Source organism: Schistocerca gregaria, chromosome 8, assembly GCF_023897955.1.
Source record: "Schistocerca gregaria isolate iqSchGreg1 chromosome 8, iqSchGreg1.2, whole genome shotgun sequence".
Lineage (NCBI taxonomy): Eukaryota > Metazoa > Arthropoda > Insecta > Orthoptera > Acrididae > Schistocerca > Schistocerca gregaria.
The window spans coordinates 369,638,196-369,656,055 of record NC_064927.1 but is presented as its reverse complement, the minus strand read 5'-3'; the positions used below and the strand labels follow the sequence as shown (position 1 = coordinate 369,656,055).

Genomic DNA, 17,860 nt, shown 5'->3' with positions numbered 1-17,860 from the left:
CGCGCACACAACGAACCTTATTTACAATAACCGCACAGTAACAATCTTCTTTTTTTGTTATATTCCAAAGAATAATAACGCTTTTACGCCCAGTGGTAAGCCGATTCAAAGCGTGGCACTGGAAAAAAATTTCGATGCCAGTATTTTGTTGGCAAGGGAGGGAGGGGTGGTAGTGTAAAGCTCCTGATCACCACACTTTGTGCCAATGTCCTGGTTTAAATACCAAACCTCTCCACAGTATCTCATGAAGTGGGGGCATGTGATACTGTTGACGGTGATCGTTCGTCTGATGAGGACTTTAAGCTTGGCGGCCCCCTTGGTGATATTTGAGTTGTAGGCTATGTGCTGGCACCGGTTTTACTCTCTCCCCTCTCTCATCATCTTCATCATCATCATACAACACAAACGTTACTGTACACTACACACAAAAGACATACATATAGTACTACCAAAAGTTGTAATGGAACATGTTGCAAATAAACAAAGAAACAAATTGCTGTTATGCCAACATTCTCACAGCAAACATTTTAGAAACACATACAAATCAAAGTAGTAATTTGTCATGTTCCCACCTCACACCCTTGTCCGTAGCATAGTCAACTACCGACTTCAAGTAATATTGCTGGGAATCGAATTTCACAAATATATCTTGTTGTTATTCTTGATCTTTTAGCCTCTGTAGAGTCTGGTTTTTGGTCATGGAATGGAGGTTCAACTGGAGTGTCCTCAGAATGTTTGTCGTTCTCAAAAAAAAAAAAAAAAAAAAAAAAAAAAAAAAAAAAAAATTTGGGTCCTCTCAGTTATTTCGCATAAACCTTCGTATGGAGTTTCTAATGCCTTCTTACTCGGTAAACCCTTATAAACACATGTGTTGTGTTGCTGTTTGCCCTTGTGCATGACTGGTGTTTCCTTTGCTTTGTCGGCATATTGTACAGGTTTCAGACGATTCATGTACTGTTCCAGTAGCGACGCAAATTAAAGTAAGTCTACATCCCTTTTTGTGGCATACTCTTGAAAAAAGTCACTTGGCAACCTAACAGGTGAGCCATAAACCATTTCTGCGATTGTAGCATTAGCGTTTTCTCTAATGGAGCATTGAACACGAAGGAGGATAACAGTTATTATTCGAGTCTGTTTAGCGGTTGCATGGGCATGGATGAATGCTTTAAAACTTGCGATACCAAGGGGGGAGGGAGGGGATATTTTATGCCCACCTTTTGAAAATATTGCTATCTAGTCATGTAGCTTCTATTTTAAAATTGGAGAAATTCTTGTTGTTTTTAGTGATCTCTTCTGCCACATTCCATAATTATTTTGAATTTCTCATTTTCATCGAGAATTATTCCAAAAAACTAGTTCAAGGCCAAATCGAGCACCTAATATGAATTATTTTTACAGATTTGATGATGATGTTATTGAAAAATCTCAACCAAGAAGACAAGAAAAAATAGTGAGACTAGATCATATTTATCCATTCAATAGCATACTATTTGAGCAAGAGAAAGAGACTGAGCCATCTAAAAAGCATTTATTAGGGATTAAAGAAATTAGACCGAGATTTAATGAAAAATTTAAATCATGGTCTTGTTGTTGTTGTGGTCTTCAGTCCTGAGACTGGTTGGATGCAGCTCTCTATGCTACTCTATCCTGTGCAAGCTTCTTCATCTCCCAGTACCTACTGCAACCTACATCCTTCTGAATCTGCTTAGTCTATTCATCTCTTGGTCTCCCTCTACGATTTTTACCCTCCACACTTCCTTCCGATGCTAAATTTGTGATCCCTTGATAACTCAGAACATGTCCTACAAAGCGGTCAGTTCTTGTCAAGTTGTGCCACAAACTCCTCTTCTCTCCAATTCTATTCAGTACCTCCTAATTAGTTATGTGATCTACCTATCTAATCTTAAGCATTCTTCTGTAGCATCACATTTCGAAAGCTTCTATTCTCTTCTTGTCCAAACTATTTATCGTCCATGTTTCACTTCCATACATGGCTACACTCCATACAAATACTTTCAGAAACGACTTCCTGACACTTAAACCTATACTCGATGTTAACAAATTTCTCTTCTTCAGAAACGCTTTCCTTGCCATTGCCAGTCTACATTTTATATCCTCTCTACTTCGATAATCATCAGTTATTTTGCTCCCCAAATAGCAGAACTCCTTTACTACTTTAAGTGTCTCATTTCCTAATCTAATTCCCTCAGCATCACCTGACTTAATTCGACGACATTCTATTATCCTTGTTTTGCTTTTGTTGATGTTCATCTTACATCCTCCTTTCAAGACACTATCAAGCATGGTCTATTGACTACTAAACCTTTTTAATGATGTCAATATTTCCATACTCAGTACTGTCAGTGATGAAACAGATTATATATCGAAAGCATTCAGTTGTATGGTAGATGAAGCTAGAAAGATAACTAATTTAAGGAAAGGAGATAAGTTGAATATAACAACAGACAATCCAAAAACGTTTTATCCAATTTCCACAAGATGTAAAGCATCTTATAATGCTCAAGAAACTGTTCAAGTTATGTGCAATAAAATTAGAGATATATTGATATCTGATGAGACTATTGATGTATCAGATACCTCATGTAATATTCAGATGATAGCAGTTCTTAAAGGTCAAGGTGGTAGAGGCAAAAAAACAAAAAAAAATCTAGCAAAAGACTAAAAGACTAAGAGATGCAACACAAGAATTAAAAATGATGATAATCTGTTATGTCCTAGAGCAGTAATAGTTGCATTAACATACCATACAAATAATATTTTGGACAGAAAACTAACTATAGATGAGATTAAGAAACTTAGAGAAGGAGATAAATACAAATTATAAAATGAGTTAACTGACATGTTATGTAAGCTGTTGGGTGAACACAACGAAGAAGGGTTTACTCTATATGGCATTAAAATATTGAAGAATTGTTGGATATCCAAATAAATGTTCTATGTGCAGGGAATTTCAATTAAGTTATCTATAGTGGTCCTGAGAAAGAGATAAAGATTTATCTGTATAAAGATCACAACCATTTCGATGTAATTAATAGTATGACTGCTTTTTTAGGATATCATATTTCTGTGATAACTGTAACAAGCCATATAACATCAAAGATAAACACAACTGCAAAATAGAAAGAAAAATCTGTATACCAGGCAAAGGTTCAGAACATGAAATTATGGAAAGCAAGATATACTGTGAAAAGTGCAACAGATACTATTATAATGAAGAATGCTTAAAAAATCAACAAGATGTTTGTAATACAGCTTATAAATGTAAAAGCTGTAAAAAGATTTGTTTGAGAGTGAAAGAACATAAGTTTGGCTTTGAAATATGCAGGAATTGTAAAAAAGGAGTGAAAATTGGAAATCATAAATGTTACATGCAATACAATGTGCAAAAAGGAGATATTTGTGAAAGAAAATTTGGTGAGGAATTTAAAAGTGCAAGGTTGCCCAAATTGTAATAAAGAAGGTTGCTATGTTAATGGAGAATTCAAAGATTTTTTTGTTTACCAGTGGTTCAAATGCAATAAAATAGTTGCTGGTAAACAGTCTAAATGCTGTGAAGATGGATTCCCTAAGAGAGTGAATTATACCTATACAGAAAGATACATGTGGTTTGATAATGAAGCTCAATAAGGAACTGGTTCACATATTCTGAATCTCATAATTCTTCACAGTTTTAATGGAGACTGTTTATAAATTTAAGACAAAAGAAGAATTCTGATGTTGTCTAATATCTGAAAAAAACAGTTCTCTCACATTCATAGCTCACTATGCCAAAGGTTACAATTCCCAATTCATTTCGAAGCACTGTGCTGAAAATAAAATAAAGTCATATACCATCTACAAGGAACAAAACAGATGTTACTGGAGCCCAAACAGTTAGGCTTAAAAATTATAGATAGCAGTAATTTTGTACAAGGTCCTCTTAACAGTTGTCCAAAAACATTTGATTTCAAAGAATTTAAGAAAGGATAATTCCATCATTTGTTCAAAACACAAGAAAAAGAAAATTACATAGGACCTACTCCAGATACTCAATATTATTATGTTGACACTATGAAGCCAAAAGATGGAGAAGCATTTCTTAAATGGCACAGCTCAAGAGTTAAAGAAAATTATGTGTTCAATATGAAGAAAGAAATTGTTGAATACTGTAATTCTGATGTAGATATTTTGAGAAGAGGTTGTTTAGAACTAAGAAAACTATTCTTAGAAATAGCTAATATTGATCTTTTCTCTTCTTTAACAACCGTTGGAGTTCGTATGGTTATTTACAGATCTAGATATTTACCTGAAAATGTAATTGCTGTATTGGATAAGGAACAGAAAGAGAGTTATAGTAAAAAATCCATAGCTTGGTAATACAGTTTAAACAATAACAATATCTCACATGCTCCTAATGCCAGTGAAGTTAAAAAAGCTGGTGCAAAAGTAGATGGTTCTGATAAAGAAACTAAGACTGTTTATCCATACCATGGTTGTTTATGGCATGGATGTAAAAAATGTTTTAAAAGTGAGACAGTTAACAATAAAAGTAAAGAAACAATGGATAAAAAACTTTAACAAGAAGCACAGAAGTATGAAATGATGGCCATAATTTAGTAGAGATGTGGAAATGTGATTGGCTTAACTAGAAAATTGAAACAGTTATCAGAAGTTGTCGAACCATTGAATCCAATAGATGCTTTTTATGGTGGTCAAACAAATGCAATAAAATTAAGAGCTAAAGCTGCTGGTGTTAGCACAAAAATAAAATATACTGATGTATGTAGTCTTTATCCTACTGTGCAATTTTATGACTTTTATCCAGATCAACATCCAAGAAAAATATATAAACCAAGATATTATTCTGAAAATCAGTATGGTTTAATAATATGAAAAGTATTGGCATCTAGAGGATAGTATCACCCTTTTTAGCCTGCATGTATACAAATCGATAAAAATGAAAACCTGTTGTTTCCTTTTCTGTCAAATGTGCTCAAGAAAAAATTGATAAATGCAATCACATTGATGACAAAAGAAGTTTTATTGGAACTTGGATGACTGATGAAGTGAATAAAACCCAAAAAAAGATATGAACTATTAAATGTGTATGAAGTTTGAGATTTTAAAAATAAAAAAAATATGCTGTTTAAAAATTATGTGAAAGTTTTTCTGAAAATATAATTAGGAAAACGAGGTTAATTCATTATGGAGAAAATTGGGGTGAAGGCAAAATATGAGTCAAACAGAATATGTATCATATTTACAACGATTTTATGAGATACTCTTCAATGATCGATTAGATAATATAGATACATATTTTCTTAATGACACATGGTTCAAATGAAGTTCAATTTCAAGGATTATTATGCAGAAAACAATACACCTACAAATATTTTTATTTATTTCACTACATCAAATGCATGGCTTAAATTATATGATATATTAGATAAACTAGGAGAATCTGTTGTATATATTGATACCGATTCTGTAGTATATATTGATGATGGTGAAAATACTGTGGAAACAGGTTGTATGTTATGTGAATGGTCTGATGAATTAGGAAATAACTGGATTACAGACTGGGCTTTAACTGGTCTGAAAAGTTACTATTATGAGAAAAGTTATAAAAAACAGAGATGAAAGTAAAGGGATTCACTTTAAATTATAACAATGTCCAAAAGCTACGATAACATTTATCTACCATAACATTTATCAAGAATGAAGTGGAGGAAGAGATATAGCTGTAATGCAGCCAAATCACTAGAGACAATTATACTAAATCTAGTCAATCAAAAATCTAGTCAATCAACAGGCTAAGAAAGAATTCTCATTTCGATATGATAAAAGAGTGGTTCTAGAAAATTATGATACAATGACTTATGGATATTAAAAATTAAATAATTTATCTATATCTTCTAACGCAAAGAAAAAATTCATACCACATTCCTTATACAAATAGATTAAATTAGTTAGTTGCATTTTGTTGTATTCTCCAATGTCTAACTTTTTGGCTATAGAGTGAAAAACTATTAAAAATAATGAGTAGGCTTGAATGTAATCTTATATATTTTTTGGGATATTATTTACAGGAATATTATGATTTTCTATTACTTTTACAATCATAAAACAGAGAATCTGAGTTTTCTACTTCCTCCCTTTTCAAACGTTCTAAAGTTAAAGATGGTTTAAAATATTCATTGCAAATATTACATTAAATTTCTCTCTCTCACGGTTTAATATTTGTATCGACAAAAATGTCAAATTTAGATTCATCCCATACATTAGCCACATTTATAAGATTAAAATTTAAATGTTATTAAAATTTTATTGTATATAAATGGGCACTTTACTCAAAAATCTAAATAATGATTGCAATTCTAATTTGTTTAAAAAGATTAGTATGCTAGAGGTAAATAAAAGGTATTACATTACATGTTGTGAACGTTTAAAAACTAGATATGGGGAGTGAATTTATATGGAGCTTGATAATAAATTTAAAATTATTTTGCCAGACAGGTTTAACAAAATAATAAGTAACTGGGACTTTCAATTTTTTGAAGATGGTAATATTAAACTAAAGTCTAACAGATTCAAGAGAGGTAAAAATAATGATTGCGTATTTCACGATCTAGAGTTCATTGTGTGACTAATTTATTATTGATTTAACTCTTTATATCTTATCTTGTCTAATTTTTTATATCCTATTTTAGTGGGTGGGTTCAATTGGCTCAGTAAATTATCCAACCTGCACACTTATTATTGAAACTACATTCTTAAGAAGCTCTTAAAGTTAGTACACGCTTTTGGATTCAGCTTTTCGTTGTTATTTGTAAGTTAGTACAAAATGCATTTGAGAACAGCGGTCCACACGAATATTTGATTGGGGCTGCATGCGACCCAGGGCCGCAGTTTGACGACCACTGCGTTAGAGCATACACAGAGAGGCGCTCACATCCTTTCCTGTTGCATACGATCCTGGCACTGGAGGCTTGGTGTGGGGGAAACGCAGTTTATTCGAGTACAATATGGGGTCATTCACACAAAGTATGATGGGCTGCGGAGTGCAAACATAAAATCAGTACTGCAGTGAAGTTGTACTGGGTTCGGAATGAAATAAAATGAAATGTCGTTTGGTGAAAGCCTCCTGGCGGGTAGACACGATCGCTGGGTGCAAGTCTTCTGAGGTGACGCAACGTCGTCGACTTGCTCGTCGATGGGGGTGAAATGATGATAATGAAGACGACACGATCACCCAGTTCCTGAGCGGAGATAATCTCCAATCGAACCAGCAAACGAACCCAGGTACCCCGGCATAAAAATCCGGGGTGCTGTCCACTCAGCTACGGTGGCGGACTGGAGTTTGAACGTCCTTGTGAAATTCGCAAGTTGACTGGTGTGTGTTAACACAACGTAGACGCTTATCGGACTGCGTGGAGAAGAGACGAGCTCGGCGTACCTGTGTGTAGCAGCAGCACGCCCAAGGGTCGTCGGAGGCCTCGCTCCCGGGTCCGAACTCTGAGCTGCAGTCGGGGCCGCCGACGAGCAGCGCGTGGCCGGAGGCGGCACGCGGGGGCGGCGTGCAGGCGCGCCCAGTGTGCGCCTTGCGGCCGGCAACCGCCCCCGCACCTGCCACCAGCGCACCGGGGGACGGGGACGCCCCCGCGCTCTTCTTGCGAGCCCGCGGGCCGCCGACGCCGGCCGATGACTCCCTCACCAGCAGGTGGCGCCGCTTCCACCTGCAGACGAACACTCGTGGGCACCCGTTCTGCCGTCCTGACATCGAAATAAGTCTCCAAGGAATAGAAACGCAAATGAAATCACTCAACAGAGGAAAGTCCACTGGATCTGACGGGATACCAATTCGATTCTACGCAGAGTACGCGAAAGAACTTGCCCCCCTTTTAACAGCCGTGTACCGCAAGTCTCTAGAGGAACGAAAGGTTCCAAAGGATTGGAAAAGAGCACAGGTAGACCCAGTTTTCGAGAAGGGTAATCGACCAGATGCGCAAAACTATAGGCCTACATCTCTGACATCGGTCTGTTGTAGAATTTAAGAACATGTTTTTTGCTCGTGTATCATGTCATTTTTGGAAACCCAGAATCTACTCTGTAGGAATCAACATGGATTCCGGAAACAGCGATCGTGTGAGACCCAACTCGCGTTATTTGTTCATGAGACCCAGAAAACATTAGATGCAGGCTCTCAGGTAGATGCCATTTTCCTTGACTTCCGGAAGGCGTTCCATACTGTTCCGCATTGTCGCCTGATAAACAAAGTAAGAGCCTACGGAATATCGAACTAGCTGTGTGGCTGGATTGAAGAGTTTTTAGCAAACAGAACACAGCATGTTGTTCTCAATGGAGAGACGTCTACAGACGTTAAAGTAACCTTTGGCGTGACACAGGGGAGTGTTATGGAACCACTGCTTTTCACAATATATATAAAAATGGTTCAAATGGCTCTGAGCACTATGTTTCTTAATATCTGTGGTCATCAGTACCCTAGAACTTAGAACTACTTAAACCTAACTAACCTAAGGACATCACACACATCCATGCCCGAGGCAGGATTCGAACCTGCGACCGTAGCGGTCACGCAGTTCCAGACTGAAGCGCCTAGAACCGTACGGCCACAACGGCCGGCAATATACAGGGTGAGTCACCTAACATTACCGCTGGATATATTTCGTAAACCACATCAAATACTGACGAATCGATTCACAGACCGAACGTGAGGAGAGGGGCTAGTGTAATTGGTTAATACAAACCACAAAAAAATGCACGGAAGTATGTTTTTTAACATTAACCTACGTTTTTATAAATGGAACCCCGTTAGTTTTGTTAGCACATCTGAACATATAAACAAATACGTAATCAGTGCCGTTTGTTGCATTGTAAAATGTTAATTACATCCGGAGATATTGTAACCTAAAGTTGACGCTTGAGTACCACTCCTCCGCTGTTCGATCGTGTGTATCGGAGAGCACCGAATTACGTAGGGATCCAAAGGGAACGGTGATAGACCTTAGGTACAGAAGAGACTGGAACAGCAAATTACTTCCAGATGCTAACACCTTTTTATTGGTCTGTTTCACTGACGCACATGTAGATTACCATGAGGGGTGAGGTACACGTACACACGTGGTTTCCGTTTTCAATTACGGAGTGGAATAGAGTGTGTCCCAATAGCTGTACAATTTGGTGGCCATCATTTACTGCACACAATTGCAGTCTCTGGCGTAACGAATGTCGTACACGCCGCAATACATCTGGTGTAATGTCGCCGCAGGCTGCCACAATATGTTGTTTCATATCCTCTGGGGTTATAGGCACATCACGGTACACATTCTCCTTTAACGTACCCCACAGAAAGAAGTCCAGAGGTGTAAGATCAGGAGAACGTGCTGGCCAATTTATGCGTCCTCAACGTCCTATGAAACGCCCGTCGAACATCCTCTCAAGGGTCAGCCTAGTGATAATTGCGGAATGTGCAGGTGCACCATCATGCTGATACCACATACGTCGGCGCGTTTCCAGTGGGTCATTTTCGAGGAACGTTGGCACTTCATTCTGTAGAAACGCGATGTATGTTGCAGCTGTTTGGGCCCCTGCAATGAAATGAGGACCACTGAGGTGGTCACCAATGATTCCGCACCATACATTTACAGTCCACGGTCGCTGTCGCTCTACCTGTCTGAGCCAGCGAGGATTGTCCACGGACCAGTAATGTATGTTCCGTAGATTCACTGCCCCGTGGTTTGTGAAACCCGCTTCATCGGTAAACAGGTAGAACTGCAACGCATTCTCTGTTAATGCCTATTGACAGAATTGCACTCGATGATTAATGTGATCACCATGTAATTGCTGATGTAACGACACATGAAACGGGTGAAAGCGTTGACGATGCAGTATGAGCATGACACTACCTTGACTCAGTCCACGGGCTCTCGCAATGTCCCGTGTGCTCATGTGTGGGTTCATGGCAACAGCAGCTAACACACCAACTGCACCCGCTTCTCCTGTGACGGGCCTGTTACGGACCCGTTTGCTTGCTACGACCATACCTGTTGCATACAGTTGGCGGCAGATGTTTTGCAATGTGCGGCACGTTGGATGCTCTCTGTCCGGGTGCCGTTCTGCATACACTTTGCAGGCTTCAGCTGCATTTCGTCGTCACTCTCCATAGATGAGTATCATCTCCGCGTTTTCAGAGTTCGAATACACCATGGTCACAGTTCCTACAACACTACACTATCACAGACGTCTGGTAACACGGTGTACCACAGTTGGTCTGCGTGGGGAGACGAATGCAGAATAACAATAGCAGCAAGCGCTACATGCGGACACTGCGACAGCTAGACCAAACCACAACGGTGCACTACAGCCACACTCGTAAAAACGATCGTCATCGTAAGCATGTCCCTGCAGATGCTGCTCCCCGACCGTGGCCTGTGTTTGTTACAACACGCAACTGAACGTCGGAGGTTTCAAGAGTCAAGTTTAGGTTACAATATCTCCTGATGTAATTAACATTTTACAATGCAACAAACGGCACTGATTACGTATTTGTTTATATGTTCAGATGTGCTAACAAAACTAACGGTGTTTCATTAAAAAAACCGTAGGTTTGTGTTAAAAAACATACTTCCGTGCATTTTTGTATGGTTTGTATTAAACAGTTACACTAACCCCTCTCCTCACGTTCGGTCTGTGGAATTGGTTCGTCAGTATTTGATGTGGTTTACGAAATATATCCAGCGGTAGCGTTAGGTGACTCACCCTGTATATAAATGACCTAGTAAATAGTGTCGGAAGTTCCATGAGGCTGTAGTATACAGAGAAGTTGCAGTATTAGAAAATTGCAGCGCAATGAGAGAAGATCTGCAGCGGATAGGCACTTGGTGCAGGGAGTGACAACTGACCCTTAACATAGATAAATGTAATGTATTGCGAATACATAGAAAGAAGGGTCCTTTATTGTATGATTATATGATAGCGAAACAAGCACTGGTAGCAGTTACTTCTGCAAAATATCTGGGAGTATGCGTACGGAACGATTTGAAGTGGAATGATCATATAAAATTAATTGTCGGTAAGGCGGGTGCCAGGTTGAGATTCACTGGGAGAGTCCTTAGAAAATGTAGTCCATCAACAAAGGAGGAGACTTACAAAACACTCGTTCGACCTATACTTGAGTATTGCTCATCAATGTGGGATCCATACCAGGTCAGGTTGACAGAGGAGATAGAGAAGATCCAAAGAAGAGCGGCGCGTTTCGTCACAGGCTTATTTGGTAACCATGATAGCGTTACGGAGATGTTTAGCAAACTCAAGTGGCAGACTCTGCAAGAGAGGCGCTCTGCATCGCGGTGTAGCTTGCTGGCCAGGTTTCGAGAGGGTGCGTTTCTGGATGAGGTATCGAATATATTGCTTCCCCCTACTTATACCTCCCGAGGAGATAACGAATGTAAAATTAGAGGGTTTCGAGAGCGCACGGAGGCTTTCCGGCAGTCGTTCTTCCCGCGAACCATACGCGGCTGGAACAGGAAAGGGCGGTAATGACAGTGGTACGTAAAGTGTCCTCCGCCACACACCGGTGGGTTGCTTGCGGAGTATAGATGTAGATGTAGATCACACTACATGCCTATGAGCAGCGCTATACAGTAACAGCCACGCTCGCCTCAAAGTGCACGTTGATCGTAAAAATCGCCTGGTACAGCGTGTAGATGTGAAATAGGGCAAAGACCCATCCTCTGAAAAGTGAATCATGAATATATGAACCAAGAAGTCAGACAAGGATTTCTATTTTCACTCCCCGTTTTAATGTCGTTAGTGACGCTGGCATAAAAAAGACTTAAAACGGTAGTGTACTATTATTGTTAACAATGTTGAAACGGAGCTCCAAAGATCTACATATCTGTTTGGAACATTGCGACGAACACTGAAACGTAACGTTCTAAAGGAAATCCTACTCAAATTATACAAAACCTGGGGACCCTTGTGAAAACTTTCTCAGTTCTATAGTTTTAAATAATGATAGTATTTGGAATAAGTATAGTAGTTGTGATAACGGTATTTGTGTGAATGACGAGAAAACGTCTTTAAAAATGAACCGGACGACGTGAAATAATAACATCAGTTTATGATACATCCTTGTATACACATATGTGTGTGTCCAAAAATGTGTTTGCCGCGCGGGATTAGCCGAGCGGTCTGGGGCGCTGCAGTCATGCACTGGGCGGCTGGTCCCGGCGGAGGTTCGAGTCCTCCCTCGGGCATGGGTGTGTGTGTGTTCGCCCTAAGGATAATTTAGGTTAAGTAGTGTGTAAGCTTAGGGACTGATGATCTTAGCAGTTAAGTCCCATAAGATTTCACACACATTTGAACTTTTTTTTTGAACCAAAAATGTGTTTTGTTCTCGGAATGTTTGTTTCAGCTTGTACGACGGACAGAGATAAGGGTCTGTCAGTAGAGCCACATTACGTACGTATACTATGTGATCAAAACTACCACAGTGGTCATTAGACATCGCGAGAGAGCAGAATGGGGCACTCCGCGGTACTCACGGGTTTCGAACGTGATCACGTGATTCGGTGTCACTTATGTCATATGCGAGATTTCCACACTCCTGAACAGCCCTAGGTCCACTGTTTTCGATGTGATAGTGAAGTGGAAAAGTGAAGAGACACGTACAGCGCAAAAGAGTACAGGGCGACCTCGTCTGTTAACTGACGGACCGCCAACAGTTGAAGAGGGTCGTAATGTGTAACAGGCAGACATCTGTCCAGACCATCACACAGTAAATCCAAATTGCATCAGGAACTTCTGCAAGTACTATGACAGTTAGGCAGGAGGTGAGAAAACTTGGATTTCAAGGTCAAGCGTCTGCTCATAAGCCACACATCACTCCGGTAAATGTCAAACGACGACTCGCTTGGTGTAAGGAGCGTAAACATTGGGCTATTGAACACTGGAAAAACTTCGTGTGGAGTGACGAACCAAGCTACACAATGTGGCGATCCGATGGCAGGGTGTGGGTATGGTGAATGCCCGGTCAACGTCGTCTGCCAGCGTGTGCAGTGCCAACAGCAAAAGTCGGAGGCGGTGTACCATGGTGTGGTCGTGTTTCTCATGGAGGGGGTTTGCACCCCTTATTGTTTTGCGTGGCACTATCGCAGCACAGGCCTACATTGATGTTTAAAGCACCTTCTTGCTTCTCACTGTTGAAGAGCAATTCGGGGATGGCGACTGCATCTTTCAACGCGATTAAGCACCTGCTGATAATGCACGGCCTTTGGTGGAGTGGTTACACGACAATAACATCCCTGCACTTGTCTGCACAGAGTCCTGACCTGAATCCTATAGCACACCTTTGGGATGATTTGGAACGCCGACTTCGTGCCAGTCCTCACCGACCGACATCGATACCTCTCGTCAGTGCAACACCCCGTGAAAAATGGGCTGCCATTCCCCAAGAAACCTTCCAGCACCTGATTGAACGTATGTCTGCGAGAGTGGAAGCTGTCACCAGGGCTAAGGGTGGGCCAACATCATGCTGAATTCCAGCATTACCGATGGAGAGCGCCACGAACTTGTAAGTCATTTTCAGCCAGATGTCCGGATACTTTTGATCACATATCTTTAACTCGACAAACATTTTGTGTTATAGTAAGCACGTTATACCGCAGTAAGAACACGTAAAACACAACTCACGACGACAATGACAAATATGTTTGTCGTTTCGGAAAGTATATTCTCTTAGAAAAATCAACTTGTACTACGGGCTGAGATAATGGACTATCGCAGTGATCACGGTTATTATCTATAACAATGCTGTAAATTATCCGGTTAATAAGTACTTTAAAAGAAATATAATGGTATTTGTAACAAATAGAATGAACAGGTGTATCTTATTCGTGATTAATAATTTAGCTTCTTAAAATATAATTATGAAGTTGGGCATCCATAACGCCCTTTTGCATACGATGGTTAAAAGTTTTTATGTTATAATTTTCCACAAATAGTAAGTTTTTAGCGCAAGTCGGTATGAAATGTCAGAAGACGGTTAAAAAACCTTTCCAACAACACTTCGATCAATTCTGTGCGATTAACACGTGTTGAAAAAAAGGGACATTGACTTGAGGAATAATATATATGATTATAGCTCTTCTGTTTATTGTTGCGCTGATGCAAAAGCTGGGCTTGAATTTCCGACGAAATAAGACAAACTGAAACGTTTTATTGGACTGCTTATTGTTGAACTTCGTGTGTTGCATCTTTTCAAAATTTTAAGATGTAGTCTTTTGAAATTAGCAGAACTAAAAATAGAAGAAAACTAATTTCTGCGTAACAACCAATACGACTAACAAGAAGACTGGCTACCAATGAATTCTGTAGTTTCAGTAGCATTAATAAATACTTTTGTAAACCACGAAGAATAATTTATTTTGAGCAACTTTGCTGCAAATAGATACAACATACTATTCTGGGTCAGATACATATACCAACTAGATGAATCATTAACAAAAATTGACCAGCTACTCGCAGATATAAGCACAGTGCATAAAAATATGAGATTCACAATAGTAAATGAACAGCATAGTCAAATAAACGTTTTTGATGTAATAATGAAATAAAAACAGCACAAATTTTCAATTAAATGTAAACCCACAACGATCAACACAATCAAACAGCAGAACCTCAAAGCGCCCACACTCACAGAAATAAATGGCCCTTGATACATTTTTCTTGGACTCAACATAGTACAACTCAGCACAGAAAACTATCAAAAAGAACTTGAGAATATCAGACAAATAGCAGCAAACAGTGGTTACAATAGTAACTTATCTTAAAATAAAACAACAAAACAAAATAAAAAGAAATAAAATCAATAAACACCGGAAACGGATTCAGAAACTACAACACAACGTGACTCTACACAGACACTCTCACACAGTGACAAAACAACACGAAACTAATGGAAACAAGAAAGAAGCCTCATTGTGGAAAGAAATGACATTGCGCAGGTCGCCCAGTCAGCCTGGGGGGTTAGTACGAATTTTTATCGTTATTTATAAATTTTTACCACTCAAATTTTCATTTGTAATGTTCGAGTATAACTGCTTGTGGCCTATGTGCCGAGTAGGACAGTCATCTCAGCAGAGGTTGTTTACGCTCGTACTGACGTGCTGACGTGCTGACCACGAAAGCACTATGTACAGTTTCTGAACAGCCAATAGCGAGCACGGGGGAGAAATCACTTGTATGATGCTGCTCATTGAAGGATTGTCGGACAGAAACTGGATGCTCTCTCTGGCATTAGCTTTCAGCTTTTCAGCTTTTGCATTCATGCATCGTATGTAAACTGGTTGAGGGTACCTCCACAGACGTGCAATAATAGAGTATTAAAGTAACGCAATATTAAAGATATGGTGGTTTTCTTCCAGTTATGCTTTTTGACATCTCTGTTTTAAAGTACGTTAACTTACGCCAAACAGACGTGTAACAACGTACGTCTCTTATTGGCAAAACCGAAAAACGCTGCAAATTGAGGAAGTTTCTGAGTCACGTGGTTATTGCAAAATCCATCCAAGTTTCCACAACTGCCCAAGAACCACAGGTTGCGCCATGGACGTGAGATATTTAGGGATGTGTGCACCACATCTTGTACTCTTTAAACCGCGTCTCGCAACCGAAACCGAAAAAATCTGAGCACCAAGAAGTGGACAACTGACGTTAAACCCTGCTGGAAGCCAGTTTTTGTTTCAGAATCAGAACAGACGCAATTTATGCGTGTAGACCGTGAAAGAAGTACCGCATACTTTAGCATTTAAAACCTGGCGTACTACTAGATCTCGGGATCCTTTTAGGGTCTTTCAGACTGCTGGTGTGAAGTAATCGACTGTAGGCCTAAGTGTACACAGCTATAAAACCACGCCTCGCACTTGCTGAAATCACTAGGATGCTGTGGGATATGCCAGATCATGGAGTAAAAATGTTGAACTTGTTGCGTGCAGAACAGAAGAAACTCAAAACCGCTTTTAGAGATTATTTGAGACAAGATATAAATTGAAGTACACAGCACTGGAAACAAGACATTTCAGCACACTGTGTAAATATTTGACCCGCTTCAGTACTACTTCTACTTACGTTGAGAGGTGCGCGTTAAGAGTCTTATAATGCTGAAAATATTTTTATGGTCTTAAATGTTTTAAGAGTTTTATGGTGTCATATAGATTAATAATGATAATAATCAATATGACTATATGGACGAAGGTGTTCATGACATTTTCTTACGAGTTAAATGCGAATCTGTCATTTGTACCTTTCGCTGTAAAGTTAATGCTTAGAATGAGTTTCTGCAATACACAACGAAATAGTTGAGCCATCACTTAAGAATTATTAAGTTTGTTGATTCTAAAGATGTATTTCTTAGCTTGTAGTGTTTGACCCTGTTGGTATAATGATTATTTTATTCACTTAACTGTATGGTTATTCTGCTTCCCACTGAAATAGTCATATAAGCCTACTCTGTTTCGACTTCTTGTAAGAAGTGTGACGACCTAAGGCCTAAGGCCAATCGCATACTGAATACCATTATTGTACTGCATTAAATTGTGTTTCTTAGTATGGATCTTCCTTTCGTACAAGTTTCACGAAATTTAGACCTGAGATTGTCTTCTCTTCGTATTTTCCATCATTATTCTTCCGACGAGGTCTCTGTGGAACGCAGTTTACACTATTAATCTATTCAAAAAATATATACTGTATTTCAGAAGGAAGAGTAAATATTCTAGATGGTGATGGTATAGATTAATTCCAGCAAAATATTCCAAATAAAGCGTCTCTGTTTCTTATTGTTTACAGAAATACAGCTGTAAGAATATGATCCAAAGGACTGTAGCAGAAAGAAGAGTGGTCGACTTCGGTTTATTGGGACAATTTTAGGACGGTGTGGTTTATCTTAAAGGAGATCGCATATGGGATACTACTGCAACCCATTGTTGAATACCGTTCTAGTGTTTGGGATCCGCACCAGGTTGGATTAAAGGAAGACATCGAAGCAATTCTGAGGTGGGCTGCTAGATTTGTTACCTGTGGGGTCGAACAACACACAAGTTATTACAGAGATGTTTTGGGATTCGGATCGCAACCATTGGAGGGATGGCGACGATCTTTTCGAGGAACACTGTTCAGGAAATTTAGAGAACTGGCATTTGAGGCTGGCATCAAAGTACATGTCGCGTAATGACCACGAAGATAAGAGAGTCCGCAGCTCGTAGTCTACTGGCTAGCTTCCTCTGGATCACGGGGTCCCGGGTTCGATTTCCGAACGGGATGGGTATTTTCTCTGCCCGGGGACTGGGTATTTATGCTTTCCTCATCATTTCATCATAATCATCATCATTCGTGACAGTGGCTAGGATTGGATTGTGTTAAAATTGGACTTTGCAAGGGCGCTTGTTGACCGCGTAGTTGAGCGACCCACAAACCAAATACCATCATCCTCACAGAGATGAGAGAGATTGGGACTCGTACGGAGTCATATGGACAGCAGTTTTTCCCTCTCCCTGTTTTCGAGTGGAACAGGAAAGAAAATGTCTAATAGTACAGGATACCCTCCACCACGAACCATACGATGGCCTGCAGAGTGTGCATTTAGATGTAAACATAGATGTACTGACGGCAAGGACCGCCGAGCATTGCGAACTCTTGATATCCAAAGAGCTTCAGCAGTCCAGATAGCATTGTGATCGTGCGTAGGGATTTAAAAACAATGGGGTACAATGGTCGAGCATCTTCTCGGAAGCCACACATTTCTGTTGTCAACGCTAAGCGACGTAGAGGTGGTGTGGAAAGC

General features: G+C 39.6%; 1 protein-coding gene across 1 annotated transcript in view; it reads right to left on the bottom strand.

The window, feature by feature from the left end:
- LOC126285194 (probable tubulin polyglutamylase TTLL2) overlaps positions 1-17,860 on the bottom strand; it is a 375,795-nt gene that overhangs the window by 38,680 nt on the left and 319,255 nt on the right. The window contains exon 9 of the mRNA XM_049984501.1: positions 7,457-7,736. Within this exon, the coding sequence (XP_049840458.1) occupies positions 7,457-7,736 (280 nt within the window). The remainder of the gene's footprint in view (positions 1-7,456; positions 7,737-17,860) is intronic.